This window comes from Heterocephalus glaber, unplaced genomic scaffold (assembly GCF_053883595.1).
Source record: "Heterocephalus glaber isolate CG9 unplaced genomic scaffold, H.glaber_assembly_v1.0 deba00001457, whole genome shotgun sequence".
NCBI lineage: Eukaryota > Metazoa > Chordata > Mammalia > Rodentia > Bathyergidae > Heterocephalus > Heterocephalus glaber.
In genome coordinates, this window is record NW_028258305.1 from 38,760,060 (window position 1) to 38,784,815 (window position 24,756).

A 24,756-nucleotide genomic window follows, 5' to 3' on the forward strand; every position below is an offset into this window, starting at 1 on the left:
AAATGGGATAGGCTTGATGCATCTAGAATAGTAATCAGCATCACAGTTGACCTTGTGTCCAAAGAGCTTGTTGATGCTTATTGAGCCAGCTGACTGTTGTCTTAAAGGCATCAAGTTTACTGTAAGTTTTTTTTAATCAATATTGCTCTGATTTAGCAGTTTAGAGATAATATTTTAGAAATAGCTATTCATAGTTTAAGCAATTTGAATGAAATGAATTAAGGCTACCACAATAGCGTTGCTGTAGCTGTCACATAATACTGTAGTTGTAATCAAAATGTCCAGAAAACATTTTTGTGTAAGTTTAAGTGTTGAGGTAATTTGTTCAAGGGCTGAATATTTTATCCATTTTCTAATGAGATTGGTGGGGAGCCAAGCTTTGGCTTGTTATCTTAGTATCATAATATGAATAATGTTTAATTGAGAGATATTAAAATTATTCATGTACCATTAGGGCTGGAAAGGAATACAATAAGTACTATTGGTGATAGTGGGACTATATATAATGGAAATTATTTTATCAGGAAATACCACTTGTGGGGTAACAGATGTTGACCATTGGAATAGGCAGAGTGGCTGTAGTCTCTCCCATAGTCCCTTAAGGGTCCAGGAGGTAGTAGTTAAGTTTTGTCTATGAGATGTCATAAGCATATGAGATGTCATTAGAGGAAAGAGATGATTTTGGGTCTCCCACATAACTATATCTAATAGAGTTGTGGTAAGAACATGAGCCTAATAAACCATATTACTTAGTGGAGGTTTATATGTCAGCAAACTCAGAAAGATAAGGAGCCTTTTTACCTTTGTAACTTTGGAGTTGCAAGTGACTTATGTGATCTTCATAAGAAACAGGTTTTCAGAAGTGAAAGAAATGCTTGTGCTTTGCAACATCTGTTCAGCTTGTGTGATGAGGTGCTTTATTTGTATTGCTGTGAAACCTTCTGAATCACAATTTGGAAAATTTTAAATCCTATTAAATTAAATTACAGTCTTGATCTATACATTGGTCCATATCCCTCCTTTTTTGTTTTGCAAAATGAGTTTTGAGAAGCTCATTGGCTTATTTTATAATGGCTTGTCTCATGGTGTTGTGAAGGATATCAGTGACATCAGAGTTGGAGGAAAATTTGAAAGGAAATTGGTATTGCCCTCCATTAGAGTGCTAGGAAATATATGAAAGAGCCTCTTATGATTTTTATTATGAATAAGGGCAGTTTTAATCACTTGTAGAGTCTCCACAACATAGGCCAAATCACCAACAATATTGAGAGGGTGAATCAGGGAACTGTTATTTTTTATCAATTATGATCATCTTAGAAGTTCAACTTATTAACAGGTAATAGTTCCAAAGTTTTATAGTGAAAACTTGAGATCAAGGACAATATAACACATTATCATAACAATCGTGATGACATCATAATATTCAATGATATGAAGAAACTTTTATCCAAATTTGTCATCTTTCAATAAAGTGTCATCTATGAAGAATGCATCTGTCCATGGATGTATTTTGTGTAATATTGTTTGGACCATACAGTATTTGAGCATTTTAAAGTATTGTAATAAAAATATATATTATAAATATAATAATCATTTAACCATAAGTCCTGAAAAAGTATTTGTATCTTTGAAGACCTGTACATTTGAGAAACCATATTTAATACATACATTTAATACATCATGAAGCTAGCAATAATAAGTGATACAAATTAAGTTGGATCTGTCCCAGAATTTTGTCTTACTTTTTGTCATTGATCAGTCTAGGTGTCTCTGATAGTCATGGAGAAAAATTCATGTATTTTATTAAATTTAGAAATAAGAGTTATAGCCTGTGTCAACCAGAGAGAAGAGCTGAGACCTGGGATGGAGTGACTGATGAGAGTTAGGCCGATGGCCTCCTAATCTTTGAGCAACAAGAAGCTTTCAGAGGGAATAGTTTGGGATCCACCAAACCAACAAGCAAATATACATTATTTCTTTCTATAAATTGCTTCCTCCACAAATTTTTCCTTGATGTCAGTATTTTTCAGTTTTGTCATTGTCTCTCTCCATCTTTCTAGCAAGGCAAAACTTTTATCATACAAAATCTCATATCAAAAGTAAATCTCAGATAGATAGATAGATAGATAGATAGATAGATAGATATCCTGTTTACTATAAACTTTTCATAACAAACTTGGGTGCAGCTGCTTGGATTTTAAAATGTCCTTCTCTGTCTCCCCCCACCCCACTTTGGTATCAGATTGTTATATTTTTTTCCCCTATTAACTTTATTGGTACATTTTAGGTATAAAATACAGTTACATTCATCATTGGGATCTTGTACCATTACATGAGTCTCTTGGTTCTTGCTTTTTTTCCCCCTTCCCTTGCCCTCCCTTCACCCCCTCCACCCTTCTCTATTTGCAAAGACCTTGTTTCCATTTTCTTCCTCTTCTCATATTTTTTCCTTTCCCTTTTTCCCCTTCCCCTACCCTTCCCAATTCCCCTGCTCTTTTAGACCTTTTCTTCCTGTTACACAATATCAATTATACATTTTTTAAATTACAATATTAAGATCTAGGAGACATTACCACAGATTTTCACAGAATTTAAAAGGATATAGAAAGCATATTACAAAAATATTTTTTGAAATAAATTTGACAACCTCTAAGAAGTAACTTGGAAGACAAATTAATGAAACTAACTCTGGAGGATATATAAAATGTGAATAGCACCTATTAAAGAAAGTATATTCCTAGCTTGAAAACCTACCTATATGACAACAGTAGGCTCATAAACATTTTAACTGATAAATTATATCAAACAATTAAAGCAGAAAAAAGAAGGAACACTTCTCCCCTCATTTTAGGAACTCAACATTGTGCTAATCCTAAAACTGGATAAAGATAATAGAAGAAAAAGTATGAACATAGATAGAAATTTGTTTAACAAAACAAACTATTTGAAGTCAGATCTGGCAAGATGTAGAAAGTAGTTTTGTTATAAGGATAGCAGTGTTGGTTCAGCATTGGACGATCCACCCCCAAAAGTCATCATTTTAACAGAGGAAAGGAAAAAGCCATATGATCCCCTCAGTAGTTGGAGAAAAAGTATTGGACTAAATTCTACAGCTGCTCATGGTAAAAGCTATCAGGAGACTAGAAACAGAGCAGAAACTCCTCAACAGATTAAAGACATGTACTCCATACTTCCAGCGAGAATGCCTTATATGAATGGAGAAGATACAATGCTTTCTCCTTAAGGTGGGGAACAAGGGCAGATATGTTTACTCTTTATCTGTCCATTAAACTTTGAAACCTAGTCCCCACCAAAATAGTCTAGCAATAAAATGACACAACTAGGATAGGATTGGCATGGCAGAAGCAAAATCTTTATATGTAGATGAAATGATCATCTACAGAGAAAATACTAAGAAATCTCTAGGAGCCCCTAGAACTTGTACTTGAATTTAGCAGGATTAGAAAACACAAGGTATATATAAAAATTCAGGTCTGTGTATACTTGCTATAAATGAAGAATTGGATATTGAAATTTAAAAGTTATGTAGGAGTACAAAGGACTTAGAAAAGTTAAAAACAAAAACAAAAACAGTGTTGGAAGACATTTAGTACCTAATTTTAAGACTTTTTCTAAAGCTACAGTAATCAAGGCAGTGTTGCTGTAAGGAAAGACATATAGATCATTTGAATAAAACAGAGAATCAAAAAATAGAACCACACATATATGGTCCACTGAGTTTTGAAAGATTATTTAACATTAGCATTTTATAGAATATAAACTCAATTCAAGAGCCGAGGAAGAGACAGTGTTTTCAGCAAATGGCACTAGAATACCTGGTATCCGTATATAAAAAATTAACCTCAACCCTTTATTTCCATACATGAAAATAACTTGAAGGGATCTATGAACCTAAATAAGAAAGCCTAAAAGTATAAAACTTTAAGAAGAAATTATAAGGGAAAATATTTATGAATTCAGGGTAGGCAAGAACTACCTAGGATACAAAAAAACATGATGTATAAAAGAAAAAAATTGATAAATGAGATTCCATCAAAATTTAGAACTTTAAATGACATCATTAAAATGAAAAGTAGTCCTTAAACAGACCATATTTCCAAAGCATATAACCTATGACCAGAATATATAAAGAATTCTTAGGGCTCATTAATAGACAACCCAATTAAAATGTAGACATAAGAAGATGATAAATAGCCAGTATAGCACAAGGAAATGTGTGCAACTCTAGAATCAGAAAAATACTAATCAGTACAATAATAAGATTGAATTATACACTCATTAGGGAGATGAAGTTAAAAGTTTTAAAAGCCTTGTCATGACTTTTTCTTTTTGTTGGATTCTCCCCCTTTGTGTTTAATTTGTCATGCCCAATGGATTCATTCTGCTGGGTTTCCTGGGGTTGTGATCCTCATTGTCTTTTTGTAGGGTATTGTCCAAAATTTTTTGGAGTGCTGGTTTGGTATTCATGAAGTTCCCGAGATGCTCTTTAACATGAAAGTATCTTATTTCTCCATCAATTTTGAAAGATAGTTTTGCAGGGTACATCCATCTGGGTTGGAGGCTGTTTTCCTTTAGGGCTTGAAATACATCACTCCAAGCTCTTGTTGCCTTGAGGGTTTGCATTGAGAAGTCTGCTGTGATTCTGTTGGGCTTTCTTTTGTATGTGATTTGTTTCTTTTCTCTCACTGCTTGTAGAGTTTTGTTCTTCTGTTGGATTTCTGGAATCCTAACTATTATATACCTATGCATAGATTTTTTTTTATTAAGGCTAGCTGGAGTCCTATATGCCTCACTTATCTGTATGTCAAGTTCTTTTCCCCTCCTTGGGAAGTTTTCTGCCATCACTTCTGTGAACAGTTTGTTTTTTTGTTTTGTTTTGTTTTTTGGTACCGGAGATCAAACTCGGGTCCTTGCGCTTGCAAGGCAGGCGGCGGAACCACTGAGCTAAATCTCCGGCCCCTGTGAACAGTTTTTTTATGTCATCTGCACTCTCTCCTCTTTCTTCATTGACTCCAATCAGTCTTATGCTATTCTTCTTTGCATCATCTAGCAGCTGCTGGATTGATTTCTCATGTTCCCTTACAATTTTAAAGCAATTTTTTCTTTTCCTGGTCACTATTTGCAATCTTATCTTCTATATGTGAAATTCTTTCCTCACATTGATTCTTTCTGCTGTGCAGACTTTTGATGGAGTTTTTAATCTCTTGGAAATCTGTTTGTATCTGTTTTATGGATTTCATTTGTTTCCTATGTTGGGATTCCATCATGTTCCTCAGATCCTCTATTTTTTTAATTTATGTCCTCTCTAGATTTATTAATCATGTCTTGCACCATGAGAAAAGTCTTTGCTGTTATCTGAGTAACTATTTCTGATTTCATTTTTCCCAGATCCTCTTTTGTTGCGAGATCAGAGAGTCCAGGTGGTTGAGTATCAGATTGTTCCATCCCGTTTCCCTTTGGGGTTGCTGTACGTGATCTGGAAGTCTGTTTTGAGGCTTGTTTATGTGTCTTCTCATTTCCACAGGGAGGGGGGTGCTTCTGGCACCTGCGAGGCTCACCTTCTCTGACCTAGGAGCTTGGGATGGCAGCAGGGGAGCTTCCTTCCAGGTGCTGGGACCGGCTGAGCTTCTCTGCCCTAGGAGCCTGGGATGGAGGTGGGGGAGCTTCCTTCCGGGTCAGATTGTTATATTTTTAAACTTGACTGGATACCAACAGACTTCTAAGTAACCTTGAATCAGTATTCTTATCACCAGAAGAAAGCAGAGAAGAGCAAGTTAACCCTTAATTGTAATTTAAGAATTTATAATGTATAAGAAATGTTTTAAACATATTAATTAAACAAAAATACCAACTTAAATTGGAAGCCAAAAGTAAATTTATCAATTAGCTAAGATTTATAACAGTGGGCTCATATTGTGACTCTGGGTTAGCCCTCATGCTGCAGCATGAATATTTTATGATTGACTCTGTATTTTTCCTGGGGAATGGGGAATTGTGCCTTTCTGGTTTTTGAAATAGGCTTCCCCTCAGTATCAAATTTGGAGCAGCACTGATTTGCCCAGTGATATCTTTTTTTAGATTTAGAACATTTTTGTTTTGGTTTGATCTTTTAACCCTGTTTATTATTTTTATAATCCTTTTGAAGATGTCTCTTCTTACCATAATTATAACATTTTTGAGGCTTTCCAGCACCAAGCACCTATGCCTTATGAGTCTTAATTCTCATATTTTGGCAAGCCTTGATTATTTCAGCAATACTTAATTTTTAAAGGGATATTAGGACTCTGACAATCAGCACTGGCATTTTTATATGCTAACTGAAGGATGTCTTGACCATCAAGAGGCAGTATCTATGGATTAATCTTTTATTTTGGCTTATGTGTGAGATTATTTAGTCACCATGTCTGTTTTATTTTTTCTTGCATTGGTTTTGCTGTTCTTAAAACAACAGTCTCAAGTGTTCTGTCGCTTCTGCATGGAGTATCTAGGTGGAGTGGGCCACTCAAAACATGGGGTGGAACACATCTCCCTCCCTCCTACAACCCATTACATGCAGGTATAGAATCTCTTGAGCAAGCCCCATACTGTAAAATAAATGAATTTATTTGTTTAGACCAAATTGGACTTCAGAGGCAGCAAAAATGAGGTCTTGCTTTATATTTTTGTAAGAGCATGCTATTAGGCACACTGGAGTTGAGAAGCTGTAAATTTTTATTTTTATTTATTTTATTTATTTTTTGGTACCAGGGATTGAACTCCAGTCCTTGTGCTTGCACAGCAGGTGGCAAAACCACTGAGCTAAATCCCCAGCCTGTAAGTTTCTATTTTTAACTCACAAGAGTTTTCCCGGTATCATAGGAATTTTAGTCTCATTTTTGTTTATCTCTTGAATACAATGAAAAAGACTTAAATTATTTTGTACAGGCAACCATATGCATTGTATTTATAAAACTAATTTTGATATCATTTTGTTGGCTAACAACTTGAAAGGAAGCCTGTCACCAACTTAAAAAGTATCTTTACTTTTACCAGCTGATTCAAATTAGCCCACTGTTAAGCTATGTAAACCAAAAGGCATTTGAGTTAATATCATGAGTGTCTACTTATCTACAAAACAATTTAAATAGGACTTTTTAGAGGATAATATATATCTGAAAGTTAACACAGAGAGAGAGAGAAAGAGAAACATATATATTAGCCTAAATCACATATGACCTTTATATTACCAAACTTTAAGGCTTCTATTTGTAGGTGCCCTGTAAGTCCATTATTTTTTGTTCTGCAATGAGTTTTATTTTGGCTTATCCTCTTAAGAGCCAGAAGTTTACAAGGGCAAAAATAAAAGAAAAAGTAAAGTTGATCAAAAAATCTTTAATGAAGCTCAAAAATCAAAAATCTTTAATGAAGCTCCTGCAGGTACTTGAAACACTTATTAAAACAGATTAACAGACAAAATAACATAGAGAACCCATAAAACAGTTATATTTTATCACAGTGTACTTTCAGATGTTTTTCCGCCAAGGCTTTGAGTCTTTGTAACAATATTGATAGGAGTTTCTATTTTGTTGATAGATTTGTTCCAGTTGGCTTGACTTTTGTTTTCTTTAGCCCTTTTTTTGTTTTGTTTTTCTTTTTTCTCTTAGTATTTTATCTTCTCTTTCTCCTTTTTTTATTTTCCATTTTTTTATTCTATTTCTTTGAAGTCAGATGTTTTTAAAAGACTTTGTAAATGTTGTTTACACTATTTTTCCTTCTTAAAGTTCAACCCAGATCTTAGGCAAAGCAGGAAAAATGAAGTAAAAGAGCAAAGTGTTCCCACCCACTTAACAGTCAGTCAGCTGCAAGACGTCTTGGCTGATAAACCTAACCACTGACCTCACCGTAGGCTTACCAGGCTATTCCGTGTCTGCCTGTGTTCCCTTAGTGGGAAGAGTCAGACATGTCCTTGTTCCTTTTCCAGGCTTGGGAGCTTGGTGCTCTACACTGATTTGCAGCAACGTATTTTTCCCCTCACGGGGCACCACTTCTCACAGTGAGCAACTGCAGACAGCATAGAGGATGAAAAAAATTACTGAGAGATGAGACTTAGTTCAGTCACCTAGAGTTGTAGAGGGGCAATTTCTCAGCTGAGAGCGCCCAGCCATCAGGGAGACTCTGGGAGAAGAAAAAAGCCACCAAGCTGAGAACTCTCTACCTTGTATTTAGAATATCAGTGTCAGAGAAAAGAAGCAGGAGAAAGCAGTTTGGGCCAGGAGCTGTCTCAAGGCTAAGCAGTTCTTTGGGAAAGAGGAAGGACAATTGGCCAGACATAATATACTTTACTTATCTAAATTTCTTACTGTTTAACGATTCGATTCTCACACACCTGTGTGCTTTTGTGCCATAGTTTATTCTCACAGAGCCTGCATGTCTTTTGCCTCACCCTTTTATTATTTATGTACTTTTGACCCACATTTGAACCACTTACTCCTGGTAGAGCCTATGCCTTGTAAACACTGCAAATAGTGAATTTGCCTTTTCACCCCGCCTGTCTCCCCATGGCCTCTCCCTGATCCTGAACACCTGCTTTCTTTGGCTGGTTGTCATGACCTAGGAACATCCACTCTTCACCGGGCTCTGCCACTGTTGGGGCCACTGTGTGACTTCCTGAGACTGAGACTCCACCGCCACAGCACCTTTCCCAGACTCTCCCGGTCACTTCCAAGTGGCCTACATGCTCTCTTGGCCTAAGCAACCTTGGTACAGTTTGTCCCGACTTGAAGTGAGACTCTGGCTCAGGGACTAAAAAGGAGGGAAGCTAATACTCAGAAAAGCTCCACCGTGATTTTATGGTGATCCTAGCACCTTTTTAAGCCATGGGCTTGGCTTGCCAGAAGATCTGCGTTTAATTAGCACTCACTCTGTACGCTGCAGGCCAGTCACTCAGCTTCTCTGAACTTGAATTTCCTGATCTTTAAAGGAAATACTATAACTCTACCTTTAGCACAACACAGTCTCAGCAAGTTTAAAGGCATTTAATACATGTATGAAAGCGTGGTGCCTGACCCCATTAAGTGCACAATAAATACTAAGAGATTTTTGTCCCCTTCATGAGTGAAGTTAAGGTACAGAGCAGCCCCATACACACACACACACACACACACACACACACACACACACACACACAGAGAGAATGACTGATAAAACATATCAGGAAACAAGGCATCTTCTACCTGAGGATCAAGACTCACCTTGACTTCTGCTCCCTGGAGCACAGTTGTTAATTCCCTTGGCTCCCAGGTTCTGGACCTGCCTGCTTTAATTTACAAGATTGTGCCCAATGTCTTCTATTCTGGTGACACTTTTGAAAATGAGCTAACTTCTACCTATCTTCTCATGGCTCTAACCTAACTTAGCTTAGAACTGACCTCATTCTTGCCAGCCTTGAGTACTATACCTACCAGGTCCTTCCTATTTCTAGGGTCCCCTGTTCCTCTGCAGCACTCCTAAGCCCATGATAGTTCTAATGGACCCATCTCAAAAAGCAGATTCTAATATTTAAAAAGATATGAGAAGGATACAGGGGATTCAGGACTTATATATGGAGATTATGAAAAGACCAGATGTCTTCAAGGCAGAGAAGTGGGAAGGCCTTGATCACCATCCAAAGACCCCTATACAAAGGAGTGATTCCTAATGTTGGTTTCTTCTCTAATGCTGTTATGTGTAGAAAAGTCACTTCCTCTCTCTAGATGCTCTTTCTTCGTTTGGACAGTGAGGAAAGTGGGATAGTGTACAAATCTGGTTGGATAGCAGATTCTTATGGGAATCTGATTTTATATAATACTGTACAATGATTGAATCCCCATTGCTACCTAATATCCACTGAGCCAGAATCCCCAGAGCCCTGGAATCTGTGTTTTAAAGATGCTCGGGTAGTTTGGGGACCTCTGATTAGGTGATCTGCAAGGTCTCATCATGCTGTGACATTCTCCGATGTCTGTGAGACTCCAGACAGAATTAACAAAGGGAACCAACAGGATGAAGCTTGAACAAGGCAAGCCCACACGCAGGAGAAGCAGGGTAGCCCTTGCACAAAGAGCAGTAAACTCAGAAACTGCAAACCCCTGAGAGGTGGTGCTGGTGGGAAACATAAATTGATTCCAAGCAAAACTGGGCAGATTTATGAGGGCCAGAGGCATCTGAGAGAGCAGGGAGTACCTACCACCGTGCCCCAAGGGCTGCTGGGAACAGCAGAATTCTGGCTGGATGAATCATGACTCTGACCTGGGATGGCAAAGCCTCTATTCCCATGGAATCTGCCTTAAAAAGAGCTTCCTCTCTGGACCTTTCCATCAGAAACTGTTGAAAATAACAACAAAATTTTGTATATAGAAACCATCTGAGACTAATGTACGTCCACTGAATTGAGAAAATACTGGTCCTGTCATTGAGAAATGGTGCTAGAGTCCCTCTTTTATGGAGAGGGGACATAAATTTTGAGGTTGGGTGTCTGCCTCCCACAGCGAGAAACAGAACAAGTAATATACTTGTTAAACTGCATTCACCATGCATCTTGAATGCGGAGTGTTGTGCTAAGCACTTTGCTTAGGTCATAATTCAGAAAGTTTACGTATTGGAGGAACAATCTCCGCTTGTTCAGATTAGAAACTTAAAGCTCAGGGAGGTAATACAATACTACCCAGATCTCCCAGGTAGTCAGAGACAAATCCAGAATGAGAAAACTCGGCCCCTCTGAATCCAAAACCTGTGCCCTACTTCCTACTCACCAGATGTTCCATCTAGCCACGAAGTAGAAGCCCAACATCCTGGGAATGGCTCAGAACCTTAAGAACAGTGTCAGGTAGCCCGAGGTGGCTCCCATGAAGGTAACATGCTGAGGCAAGGTGCAAGCCTTCAGCTCTCTTTCCTAGCACACCCTTGACAAAAATAATATAATATTCTTCTATGTCCAGGACTGAGTTACATGAGCTTTCATTTTTCTCTCCTCAGACTAAAGAGACCCTCCACATCCAGGCTGCTTGCTATAGGCACAGACGGGGTCTACAGAGTAGGCTTCAGGCTGGGGGATAAGGAGAAGGGTGGGTTTCCTTTCCCTTTGCCTCTGTCCTTAGCTCCACCTTACTGAATTTGAATTCCCAGGTGCTACTAGCATGGGACCCATAGTCACAGAAACTCCCTGCCCACATTTTCTGTTATTAGAAACAACACCAGTCCTAGACACAGGCAGGAACCATTGATAGAACTCACAGTTTTAGAGTTTGCCACTTGACTATGACATTGCACACCTCACTGCTTCTTTCAGCATGCTAATCCAGCTCATCTTTTAGAGGAGGGAACTAGACCAGGGTCCCACCATCTGCCGTGGAAGAGGCTGCCCTGAAATCCAGGTGTTCTTGGTGATTTCAGAGCCCATGGTCTTTCCACTTCACCCCTCTAGCACAGCTCAGACTTACAGTTTGGGCTCTGGAACAGATAAATGGGCAGCTGACCAAACAAGCTCTATAAAAATACCTTCTGTGAAGAATTAGTCCTTGGAATTAACAGGTTTGTCTCCTGGACACAAATGGACCAGAAAGGTAACCATCAGCCATTCATGCCAAATGTGAATGAACTCACTACTTCCTAGCCCTTGAAGTGACCTTCAGAAATCAAATAGAAATCAACATCTTCACTTTAAAAAACAAAAGCAAACAGAGCACAAGTACCCAGTGTTGAGCAGCTGTATGCACTGGAACTCCACTAGAACTTTGTTTTCCTCACCTCAGGGCCAGGACCATGTTACAAAAGCTCACCACAGATGGCTCTGTTTTCAGATCATCAGTCTTGCCCAGTGTCCTCTCCATCGGATTATTTATAGTTGGCAGCCCAAATTAACCTCTTACATTGTCATCACTAAATTAGTCTGAAGTCTTCAGGAAATTTTCACTTTAATGTTTTAGTGACAAAAGCTACATAGCTGAAACTAATTTTTCCTTAATTTTTGTGGGTAGAATTTAACTTCGTGTATCTTTAAAGAGAAATAATTTTGGCAACCCGACAATGAGATTTTTTATTTTAAGTGCAAGTAATTTATCAAGATTATTCTTTTGAAAGTTTGTGTAAGTTGTAAAAAAATATTAGAATTTTAGGCAACAGACAATATGACAACTCCCCAAGGCCTGGCCTGGCTCAAAGGCAGTGTGAAAGGGTATGTCCAGTGATGGAAAACCGGGTGATAGAGGAGGTTTGTGCTGAATGTTTTGGTGCCCCCCGAAGCCACTTTGGGAGAGAGCAGAGTACAGCATGAAATGGGCTTGAGCCTCGGAAAAGCAGACAAAATTTGATAAAGCTGACCTGTACTTCTGTTTTTTATACTTTATATTACATAGGCAACATAAAAGCTACTCTAATTGTTTTGTTTTTGTTTTTTTTTGAGCCCAGGGCTCGAACTCGGGACCTTGCAGTTATAAGGCAGGCACAGTGACACTAAGCTAAATCCCCAGCCCTATAATTGCATTTCTAAACCTAAGCTGATTTTAATAAGGAAACTGAGTCTTGCCCCATCGAGGCTTGTCACCATGTGTCTGATAGGCAAAGCCACATCCAGGAGGTGTGAGGCTTCCTGCTCCCACCTTCCTGGGACCCTCGGTCAGTGGCGGAGCCATGGGACCAATACTGTGTTCAGTTTACTCTGCCCATCTCTCAAGCTAAAAGGTTCCTCTATGCGATGCCAACACTTTGGGAGCAGGTTGGAGGCAGCCAGAGTAGCACAGATTAAGCAGTGTGGTTTGCCAGTACTGCATGGGATGGCCCAGGGAGGCCTGTGGAGGAGGGAGGCCAGGCCAAGTGAGTGACTACCTCTCCTTTTGTGCCTCAGTTCACTGGCTGTTCACCACATGCGGGGCAAGCGGGCCCCACGGCCCCACTCAGACCCAGTGCCACAACGCCTACCAGAACTCCAACCTGAGCGTGACGGTGGGGAGCGAAGGGCCCTTGAAGGGCATCCAGATCTGGAAAGTGCCAGCCACCGACACCTACAGGTGCGTATGAGAGCCGGGAGGCTGAGGGGCAGGCCCCCTCCCTTGAAGAAGACTGGGTGCATGCAGCTGGGGTACCCGAGCACTCAAGGGAGGCTCAAGGGTCACAAACCCTGGCCCATAGGTGGCTGTAGATGACACGGCAGCAAAGGAAGATACATCCTTTGTCCTCCAGGAGCTCAGAGACTATAAAGATACGTGTACAGGAGCTAGCTTCCCAAGTATTGCCCATAATTATAACTATGATGGACTACTCTCTGAATACTACTTACTGCTGTTGCAATAAGGAAATGCATTTTAAAATGTATGGAAAACGAAAATGCAGTCCACATGAGTGCTGATGTTCTTATCCATGAGCTTCATTTTCTGGGCCTTCGCTGCCAGCACACAAGTGTCCCCTATGCTTGCCTTCACCTCAACCCGAGCTGGGCAGTTTTCCACCAGGACAATGTCCGGCAGGAGGAGGAATGACCCGTGTGCCACCTCAAGGCCATAGCTCTAAGCAAAGCTAATGATGCGTCTGGGCCTGGCTAAAACCCAGAATTCAAGTGTCTGATTCTGATCCTGTTCTGAAGTTCGTGTGTGTGTGTGTGTGTGTGTGTGTGTGTGTGTGTACTGGAGGTGGAGCCCAGGGCCTTTTGCATGGTAGGCAAGCACTCCACCACTGAGCCACACCCAGCGAGAATCTGAATTTCCACCAGTGCCCAGTTGAGGTTGACACACCCTTTGAGAACCACTGGGATCCATCCTACCCCAGACTTAAAGGAGCCTGTGCGGTCCTCACTCGGTCTCCTCCAAGTTCAGACATCGGGACATGGCCCATTGCCACCCGTCCACCCAGCAGCACAGAGCCAGGCTGTCCTTCATGATGTGTTGGTGCCAACTCCCCAGGGACTTGGTGGGCTGTGAGCTCTCCTTCCCCAAGGAAAGGGGCTCCTGGGTTGCCTGCTTTCTCTCTCCATCTTACCATGTCCTGTCCTGTAACAGCCCCATCCTTTGGGTAAGTGTGTTCCAGGCAGAGACGAAAGAGGTTTTTAAGTGACATTCTGGGCAGAATGCAGTCACAAGGTTTGGCTGCAATCAGGTTAGCTGCTCCAGGTCAGCCCCCACCAGTGAATATGCTAAATACTCTCAGCCACCCCTGGCCCACAACACGGAGTAAGCCAGACCGCCCCTTCCTGCCAAGCAGAAGCTCCATGGTTCCCAAACAGGGAGGAAGGGATTCCTGGGAAGAAGAGTTTGAAAGCTACCTGAAGACCCTGTATTCCTCCGGCTTTGAGCAGTCAGATGGGTGGCACTGTTATTGATGCTACTGATATTCCTGTGGTCTCATATGAGCAATCTGGAGTCAGAGATCTGGAGCCACAGATGTAAGGCTACACAACCAGTGACCAGAGCTGGGATTTGAATCCAAGGTGCTGTGGCTCAGAGTCTGTGCTGTTTGCACTAATGCCCACATCTGGACTCTGAGAGGCGTGAAAGAGACAGAAAAGGGTGTGACTCCAGGAGCCACTAACAGGCTCCTCCAGGAATGTCTGGAAATGAGATCCTGGGAGGGAAGGCCTGGCCAGCTGAAGGGATACTGGTAGTACACCCCATAGACAAAACTCAACATGCAGGAGAAAGCAGAGCAGCTGTGAGGTATGCAGAGACCCCAGTGGTAATTCCCCACAAACAGCCCATTGTGTCCTCCTGGCCCCAGCTAATTCCAGAGCCAGACTGGCCAGGCCTCCCCTGCTGCCCCTCCACAGAGCCCCACAGTCAGAAGACTGTGGGGTCCTCTTGGCCTGGGTCCCCCAGGACAGTGTGAATTAGGCCCTAATTGCACACTCGCACAGGTTATTCAGCCCCTCGAGGCTCTGTGTCCCCGTGTGTGAGAGAGAGTTGGACGCTCACCCTCCCCTCCTGGCTGTGGTGCCTGACACAGTGCCTGCACGCAGTGGAGCTCTCTGGCCATGGACAGGAAGTCAGCTGGAATGCCATGGTAGCAGGCAGCAGGCAGACAGCATTCCAGGGACAGACCAGTCCCATAGGCAGGAGTTCTTGGCTTTTCTGTTTCTGATGACTTTGCTCTGACTTGTTCGGATGGACCCTGGCTTTTGAAAGATTTGGCCTGCCAGATGAACTACCTTACTAAATAATAATTAATTAACTTCCCATGTATTATTAATCGCAGCCATATGTAAGTCTGATCAGGTTTCTGATCTACATGAAATGCCACTGTGCTGATAAAATCCAGCTAAAATTAGAGAACTGTTTCCTTTAGCTCTGAAATGTTGAGACTGCCTTGTTGCTCCCATCATTGTCTGGTGACTGCCTTTTTTTGAAACATATACAAAGACCTGGTTTTCTCTTCCATCAGTACATTTTGAAGTGTTCAGATTAGTAAAGCAGACATTGTAATCTGATTTAGGACAGCACCAATCAAAATGAGAGAATCAAAACAAAAAAAACTTCGGCTTTGAGTTGTTGTTATTGTTGTTTAATATTTGTGTTTTAGCCAAAGATTGGCTCAAATAGATATTTCTGACCTTCACCTCATTCTTGACCCTTGATGACACTCAGGGATTTAATGACAACCCACTGGTCACAATAACTTAGCAATCAAAGAATCAGGTAATTAATGACTTTCTTTTTAGACCACATCAAATGTCCCCAAGTCAGATTATCCACACTGAAAAGTCAATGCTTTTCTCTGGAGGACTTTTTCTCCTTTGTAATTATTGTTATTTAGTAAGTGTCATTCAGCCAGTGAGAAAAACATAGAACATGCCACAGGATGTGAGAAAAAGGTCTTTGGGAATGGAGGGAGAGAGCCGTGCCTGGTTGAATCCATCTATTCTGGAAGGGTGGCACTCAGCTGGTGCTGTCTGAGGCTCAGCGCTATGATGGCTCCTACTGGCTCATTCAGGAATGCAACTACATGCAAGTGGAGCATCTGGGGCCTGGGGCTTCCCCAGGGACGTGTTAGGTGAAAGCATCCTCACTTTTACTTTATTTTTTTTTTTTTGGTACCGGAGATCGAACTCGGGTCCTTGCGCTTGTGCAGCTGGCAGCGAAACCACTGAGCTTTGGTAATTTATCCTGGACCATCTCCCACCCTCTACTCGGCTGCCTACCACCACAAGGAAGAGGCCTGGAGAGAGAGAAGGGGAGGGGAGGGGAGGGGAGGGAGGAGGTGAGAGTCGGCTGCTGCTACACGCTGGGGTCTCTTCTCTTCTGCCACTTCTCTTCCTTCCCTGGATCTGCCTCTTCTCTGTCCGAACAGTAGGGGTCGGGTCAGGTGGCCACTCCATCTCTCCTCCTGTCCTGCTTTACAAGTCCTGGTATGCCTTGGTGAGCACACGTCTGGACGCTGTGCCTGACTCTAAGTGTCCAAAAGTAAATCCAGTCCCTGCCCAAGAGAAGCTGCAGGCAGCAAGGGCAGTGGCCATGGCACAAGCATTTCTGTGTAAGGAGAAAGAACTAAAAGAGATGTTATACAGGGCACTTCAGAGGGCAGGGGAAGGCATTTCACCCAGTGAGGGTGAAACTTTTAGAGCCTGAGTGCCAAACTGCAACCCCAAACCCACTTATCTATCACAAGTGCCGACACTGCAATTCAACCTGAATACCGAGGTTTTAGTTCAGAAAAAAACCAATAGGACATCAACATCTTTTATCTTAAAGAAAAACACAATAATGCACGTGCCATAGGTTCGCCACCGCTGACTCAGCCTGAGTTCCACAGCAGTTTCCTGCAGACAGAAACCTGAGCTTGGGCTGAAGACTCCAGAAGAGACATCTACCAGGAGCAGGCAGGGCCGGAAGGGCACAGCAGCCAGTGCCCACGCTGGCGCCAGAAGCCAGTGGGACAGTGCCTGCAGGGACTGTGACACCCAGGCTGGAGGGGCCTCATCTCCCAAGTGCCCTGAGCTCTTGCTGAGGCCACCAGGAAAGTGGGAGCCAGAAAAAGGAGCCTGCAGGCAGGCAGAGCGGGTGGGAGGCAGGGGCTGCTATCTGGGTAAGGTCAGAAAGGGGGACCAGGGCAGGGGACATGAGGGTGGAGAAGAGGGACAGGCCCAGAGGAGAGGGATGGCGAGGGCAGTAGGATCTGAGGAGAAGTGGAGGTGGGGTAGGGAGGACATTCATGCTTCCGGCCTGAGGGGGTGAGGAAGCAAGGACAGTGAGTGACAACTAAGGGGCCTGACTGAGAAGGAAGAGCCAGGTTAGGTGACAGGGAGAGGGCAGCTGGTTAACGGAATTGCCAGCCCCTGGTTCTGTGGACTACAGAGTCCAGAGTGCACCTGGGAGTAGGTGTAGTGGATGAGGTGGGAGGTCACTGGCAGGGAATAGAAAATCATGGATTACAGGGTTTGTGCCTGGGAAAGGGGCAAGAGCCTTTGGTCTCATTGTAAAATGAACATGGACAATGGCGGCCTAACTCTGAGGCCTGCCGAGGATTTAGAGAGAGACTGTGTGTGTGCGTGTGTGTGTGTGTGTGTGTGTGTGTGTGTGTGAGATGCCCAGTGAGAGGCTGTCAGTGCTCAGCAAATGTCACCTGCCACCTCTCACTGTTTCTGCCCTCTCCCCTTCTTCATCCCTCTCTCTCCCTCCTCTGGCCCTCTGTCTTTTGTTCCTCCTTCTCTTCAGTTCAGCATCTTTCCCAGCCCTCAGTCCTCCCCCTGCCTGCCCACCCCTCACAGATCACATATAAAACATTGGCTCCTGATGGCCGTTCTCATACAGTTCACTCACTCTGCAGACATAGAGGACAAGAGGCCTCAGTTCCCAGCCAGGGTCATTGACCTAGGCCACAGCTGTTCCTGGTGGTCTCTATCAATGATGCTCATTTCCTCACATGGCTCCAGGGACCACCATGTGCAGCTAGATAACATCATAATTCAACCCAATTCACAGACAGCCATAGAGCCCCCACTGTGTGCCAGTCACTGAACCATGCATTCACACTGTGTACTGGGCACTGATCTATGGAGCACCCACTGGGTGCTGGGCCCTGAGCCATGAGGCTCCTACTGTGTTCTGGGAACTAAGCCATGGAGCCCCACTGTATGCCAGGCACCAAGCCAGGGGGCGCCTACTGAGCTCAGCACTGAGCCACGGACCTCTTACTGTGTGCCAGGCACTGAGCCATGGGGCTCCTACTATGTGCAGGGCACTGAGTAGGTACTGCAGCACTTGCAGGGAGGACTGATAGTCTAGGGCCTCACAGTCTCTGGAAAGACCACAGAACAGGAAAGGTTAATAGTAGTCTACAATTCCAACCAAGTTCTAGACACTAGCAGAAGAGATGTCACAAGGCATGATACAATTGCCAGAGTAATTGTACAGCTAGCCTTCGCTATGAAGGACACCGAGCAGGGAAAGCTGGATGGCAGGGGGACTCAGCAGAGATCAATACACTGGGAGCACAGTGGAGTATGAGTCCCACTGCCGCCCCTGACACACCGTGGGACTCTGAAAGTTTCCTTTGCTTCTCTCCAGCAGCCCCATCTACCATGTAAGGGCTTGAAGAGGGAGGTTGTTGAGATCCCAGCCAGCTATCATGCTCCTAGGTGCTGAGGGCTACACAGGCAGGCGGGTGCAAGGCCAGAAGTGAACTGAGAGCCTCACCCATGGATGTGCCAGGAATAGAACCAGGCAGCTCCACCAGGAAATGCATGCCTCCACTGGCCCCTTCAGCGCTGACCCCCAGGGCTGCCGCCCGGTGGTTCACGTGACCCATTGGGCAGTCTCACTGCACATCTGATTGGGAATTTCCTGCCAGCCAAGCCTGGAACACACCCAGATGTCCCATGTAAGTCCTCACAGTAGCCCCATAGGACGGACAGGGCTGACCTCACCAACCCCATGTTCCAGATGAGGAAACTGACACAGATGAGGGACACAACCAAGGTTCCCCTTGGGGTAGAGACAGAGCCAGAGCTAGACGCAGGTTTCCCGCACATCAGGAGGTTGGCACAGGAGAGAAACAGGGTGCTTCTCTGAGCAGTCTCTCTTTCCCTCCACCCACCCACCCCCACGTAGGTACAAACAGCCAACAAGCCGTACACCAGCTGGGCTGAACGGGCAGGATCCAGCAGGCAGCCACTTTGATTTGCTCCTAATTCTTTATTTTAAAAAGATTCACAACTCAATTACATCAGGTAACAATGGCTCACAGTCAATAATACAAAACACAAACCCAATAAACATCCATTCTGACCAGGAGACATGGATTTAGACAAGGAAAAACAAAACAAAAAAATTACAGCGTCAACTCGTTGAGAGCAGTATCTTGTAATTTCCAGTGAATTGGAATCACTATGAGTCATTTTCCCCACTTGAGTGGCAGGTATATTAATTTCTTGTCATTTGTCAAGCATCAAAAATAAATTGTTTGCAAGGCCTGCGGAGAGAGCTTCAGAGAGTGTCTGCTTATTATTCCCGCGTGAGTTTGTGTGGTAGGAGGCTCCAGGTGCAGGGTCTTCCGGAACCCTGAGGCTGGCTGGGGTGGACATGCAATGGGCAGAGCCCGCTGGTCGGCCTGCTGCTCTGCTCTCTGCATTCTCTCGCCCCGGTACCTCCCAGAAGCCATCCCTGGGAAAGGAGTGGACAGGTCCACCTGCAGGAGTGCCTCCTAGCCGCAGCTGCCCATTGTCACTTACTGGCTGCCCTGCAGACTCTGAATTAGGTCCCTAGTAGCATTACCTCACTTACCTCTCGTCACTGCCTTTCCAGGCAGGTATTCTTAAGGTCACCTAGTATACAGGGAAACTGAGTCTCAGAGAGGGTAAATAACCTACCCAGGTTCACACAGCAAGTGAGGAAGACTGCAGGGCCACGCCCCGGGGAGGTAAGCAAGGCATTTCAGGCCCAAAATGTCAGGAGGTACTGGCTCCTGGGTCACCACACGCATGATCAGCACCTGGAGCCAGGAGGCTCACGGGCCTCATCTTGCCGAGCAGATCACCCTTGTAGTAAAATCTAGAAGCTTCCAAAGGAGTGAAGCGGTAATGGTGCGATTTCAGGCCTCGGGGGCTGATGAGAGAGCTTCGCTTCCCCAGGAGCCCAGTAATTAGGCCAGGCAGGCAGCTGCCTCCTCCCCAGCACTGGAAGTGGCCTCCAGTCCAGAGGAGACATGTGAGCCAAGGCCACCACCCAGGAAAGAACACCGAAGGCCCTGTCACAGGTTGCTGAGCTGTACAGAGAGCGGACCCCAGCACCCCCTCTTTGCTTTGCACCAGGTTACTGCCTTTCCCAACACACTGTTTATCCCCCCACGTGGGGCAGGGTCCTTGTCCTCCTTTTCTTCCTTGGTTGTGGAAGTTGAGACTCTGAGAGGTTGACCCAGTTGCCTGGGGTCCCAGAGCCAGCAGAGCAGGACTAGAACTGGCACTCCAAGCTCAGAGCTCTTTCTAGCCCATCTCACTGCCTAGAAATGTGTCAAAGCAGAGAGGGAGCTGGCGTCCAGATTTGGTTGGGGGCTGGGAAAAAAATAAGAAAGAAGACTTAGGGAAGGAAAAGTCAGGAACAAATAACTTCGAAAATATAATAATTTGGCTAAATTTAAACATGTGAAAGAGTTCAAAATGACTCCTAATGAATGCAGATTTATGCAAATTACTACATAAATGATGCAGAAAGGAATGAGCAGGATAAAGCTTACCTCTCAGCCATAGGCAGGAGGGGCAGGAAAGGCGAAAGTTTTCTGAGCAAACCACACCTTCAGGTTTAAATGACATTTTTTGTGCAGCCTGACCAAGCCCCAGAAACCTGGAGGTGCAAGCAGGCAGGACAGGGTGGAAGCGCATGCATATTTCTGTCCCAAGACTGTCCCGCTACTGCCACTGTCCCCTGCTCAAGTTTCTCTTCTCCAAGCTAAAGAATTCTGTTTCCTCTTTCCTTGCACTATAAGTTTTCCTTTTCTTCATTTATCACCTTGTCCATTTCTAATGGATCGGGAGCATGTGTTTGACCGAGGCTCTGGGGGAATCAGGATGAGGCAGGTTTTTGTGCATGTGTATAAGCCTCCAGGTGTAGACAGGACAGGAAGTATGTGGATTTGGACCAGGCTCTGCCACGGGCTAACTGTGTGGCCTCAGATGAGGCACTTAATCTCTCTGACCCTCAGTTTCTTCATCTGTCAAATGAGAGTGTACCGTCCACTGTGTGTACATATTTGTGGGGGATTCTACGTGAGTGTCTGATGTGTGCACAGGGGATGTTCCGTGATTGGCCCCTGCTTCCCTCCCTAAACCTACAACCATGTCTTCCCACTCCCTCTGCTCACTACAGCCAGAAATACCAGAGGCTCCAGGCCTCCTTACTTCGGTCGCTCGAGCCCTGACTCCTACTGCCCACTCCTTTCTGTTTGTCTGAGTCCCACACATCTGATAACCCTACTGCGAGGCCAACCTCAGCCCCCACCCCTACCCCAACCCCACATCTGAGACCCCCAGCACCTGTCACCACACTCCAGCCCTCTTCTGGCCCTTAGCATCTGATGGTGATCCATACTTTTCACAGAAATTTGCAGTCCTCGGGCTTTCATACCAGTATCTCTTTCTGGTATTGAACCACCATGTGAGTTTAGAAAAGAGGACCGAGGAGATACTTCTCTTGTTAAGGAAAAAGCTGGGCCCCTGGGAGGACTCAGTGGTAGGAATAGGAGCCCCAGGGACTCCTCCCCTTTGCCTTCTTAATATAGCCACCCTTGTGGTAAGATTTCTCTTTGCATAACTATGACCATTTGCCCAGATTCTTGCTAAGCCCTTTGAGGGCCTGGATTCTGTCTCAGCTCTCCTCTTGCTCACACTTGCTCAATAAGCTCTCCCTGGGGCCTGAGCACCCACCAGGACCCTGGGTGCAGGATTCTACCGTTGCATCCCCCGGTGCACTTGGGACCTTGCCTGCATATATTAGCAAGCAGCCAGTCTGCAGGCTTGGCTCTGCAAAAGGACCTGCATTCTGCCTTGGGGAAGCCCCCAGCACCCCCTCACCTGCTCAGAGTGTGGGCCATTTGCTAGAATGTGGGAGGACGAGCTAGCGTGTGTGCAGATGGGCAAAACTGTCTTCTGTGTCTCTTCCTCCTTTCTCATACGGGGATCTGAATACACAGGGACATGAACGTCCTCCCGAGTCCCTCTCCCTGGCAGCTGGTCTCTGGGGAGGCATTTGTTAGCATTTGCTGGCTGGTATGCTAGCTGTCTTCAAGACATGCTGCTCTTCTGTCATGGTTCACAAATTGAATTCTGTCCGCCATCCCCCCATCCGTGCTTGACTTCATCTCAACAATCTAAGAAGCAGCAGATAATATTCCCACATCCCCATGCACTGTTTTTATTTTCATCATAATTGGTTGTTTGCTGTCTGCTCACAGATTGCTCTAGAAGGAGTTACTGGTGGGAAGGGAGTAAACAGTCTGGGCTTGTAAACATGTTCTCCTCAACCATTGCATGTGGGACCTCCTTGTTTCTAGACCCCATGGGGAAAATTCAAAAGTTTGTACAAGTCAATTCCTGCTACTACCACCATTCATACTCCTATAATGAGTATTTACTAATGTCTGTTACGTGATGGCCACAATTCTTACATGTCCGATTTGTTAATCCTCATAACACTTGTCGAATAGGAGGTGGGTTCTCTTATTGTCTCCATTGTACTGACGAGCAAAGAGGTTATAAGGCTTGTCTAAGGTCACATGAGTTCCTTGATATTGGGCTGGGAATTCCGCAATGGGGAACTCTTAGGTGTTTGGGACACCATCACCCCAACTCTCTTTTTTTGTTTGATTGTTTGCTTTTGAGACAGTCTCACTATGTATTTTGGGCTGGCCTTGAACTAGTTATGTAGCCTAGGCTGGCCTTGAACTCACTTCAGTCCTCCTGCCTCGGCTTCCTGAGTGCTGGGACTAGAAACATGGGCCACCACGCCCGGCCCCCAATTCTCTCTCTCTCTCTCTCTCTCTCTCTCTTCTGCCTTCCTCTCCCTTTTCTCTAACACCTTCCCAGTCCCTCACCTTCCTGGCACTATGACTGAGGCAACTAACTCCCTGTCCCTCACTGAACTTCACCATGTTCTCCTGACAGTGAGGAGAGGAATCCCTCCCGGCTGGCTTCGTGGAGCTGGTGCGGGCAAGAATCCTCAGACATGTGGGTGCTGTTCTTGGCCCGGTGGAAGCCTCCGGGTTGGCAGGAAGGGGGCCAGGTCTTCATACCACTGCTGGGTCCACTGTGCTTTGTCGGTTACAGCATCTCATGCTATGGAGCCGCTGGCGGGAAAGGAGGGAAGAACACCATGATACGGTCCCACGGCGTGTCTGTGCTGGGCATCTTCAACCTGGAGAAGGACGACACGCTGTACATTCTCGTCGGGCAGCAGGGAGAGGATGCCTGCCCTAGTGTAAGTGCTCGGGGCAGGGCTTGTGCCCCTTACTCACCCGGCGTGGGGAGGCCTTGAAGGACACCAGCACCAGGCACGCGCCTTCCGAGAGCTTGTTCCCATTCAGAGTCCACAGGACTTGCTTGTCGTTCTGGCCTCAAGCGTTCTCCTTTTCCCTGCCGCTCAGGTGCATGAGAAAAGCTGGTGTTCTCTGGCTGCAGGAGTTTTACATCCCCACAGGGGCCGGGGAGAAGGTGATGGTTTTACACGTGCCCCTAAAACTGGAGGACTGAATTCTCTTTGAACAGGCCAGTGGTTATTCTTCTCAGCAGGATATGAACTGGAACTCACGGCCTGAACTTTCTTGCTAGGACACTGTTGTCTTTCATTATATAATGATAAATAGGAAAATGCCAGATTAAACACTTCTCATTTAACTCCAAATCACAGACTTGTGGCCGCATGTAGATGTACATAAATGTGCAGAAAACATTCCGCAAGATCTACGGTATGTTCTAGGGTTTACTTCTGGGGAGGGTCTGGGTTGAGGGTACTGCATCCATAATGTCTGACATTTTTACAAAAAGAATGTTTTCATGTATTACTTACTATGTGTGCAGTTAAAACTTAAAAAAGGTACAGCACAGTCTGAGAGCCATACTCTGAAACCCAGGTCCCCTGAGGCGAAGTGACTGGTCCAGCATCACGCAGCAAATGACTCTTGCTTTTTCTATGCACCGCACTCGCCTGGGCCTCGGTTTCTACAGCCTTTTGCCCGTTTCCACTTACAGCCCATTGCTGAACAAGCCCTGTAGTCGCAGAGACAGCCTGCTATTGGGTTTCTGACCCTACACGAGGCCCAGCTGTCACCGGGAGAGAACTCTAGTGCAGGATCTGAGAAAGTCCAGAGTGGTCTAAAAGGAGGAGGCAAGAGAACTAACCAAGCAGCAGCCATGCAAACCCTGGATGCCCCAGTTGTTCGTCTCCTGCCTGTGTGCGCTGGGAGTGCAGGACCTGGCCGTGCTGGCTTCCTGGCCAGAACTCAGTATCCCGGTTGGGCCAGGCCTCAGCCTTGTGGGGACCACAGCTTCACGTGGAGAGGGGGGCCCCAGAAGGGAGCCCACAGTGGCTCCTTCTCCAGGGTCTTTCAGATGGGGGATCAGGGATGACAGAGAAAGCACTTCAACTCCACAAAATAAACTCAGGGCTCCTAAGAGCCAGACCAGGAGGCAGCAGACGAGAGTAAAGCTCAGCCTTCCTCCCCTGCACGATTTGATTGAGACAAAAGAACAGGAGTAAGCTTGACAGGTGGAACCTTGGGCCGAAGAAATGTCTGCACTCCAGCTTTTATTTA

The 24,756-nt window shown here is 44.8% G+C and overlaps 1 protein-coding gene across 1 annotated transcript in view; it reads left to right on the top strand.

Moving 5' to 3' along the window:
- Alk (ALK receptor tyrosine kinase) overlaps positions 1–24,756 on the top strand; it is a 703,900-nt gene that overhangs the window by 643,367 nt on the left and 35,777 nt on the right. Inside the window, exons 12-13 of the mRNA XM_004839247.4 lie at positions 12,881–13,043; positions 23,273–23,423. Of these exons, the coding sequence (XP_004839304.1) occupies positions 12,881–13,043; positions 23,273–23,423 (314 nt within the window). The remainder of the gene's footprint in view (positions 1–12,880; positions 13,044–23,272; positions 23,424–24,756) is intronic.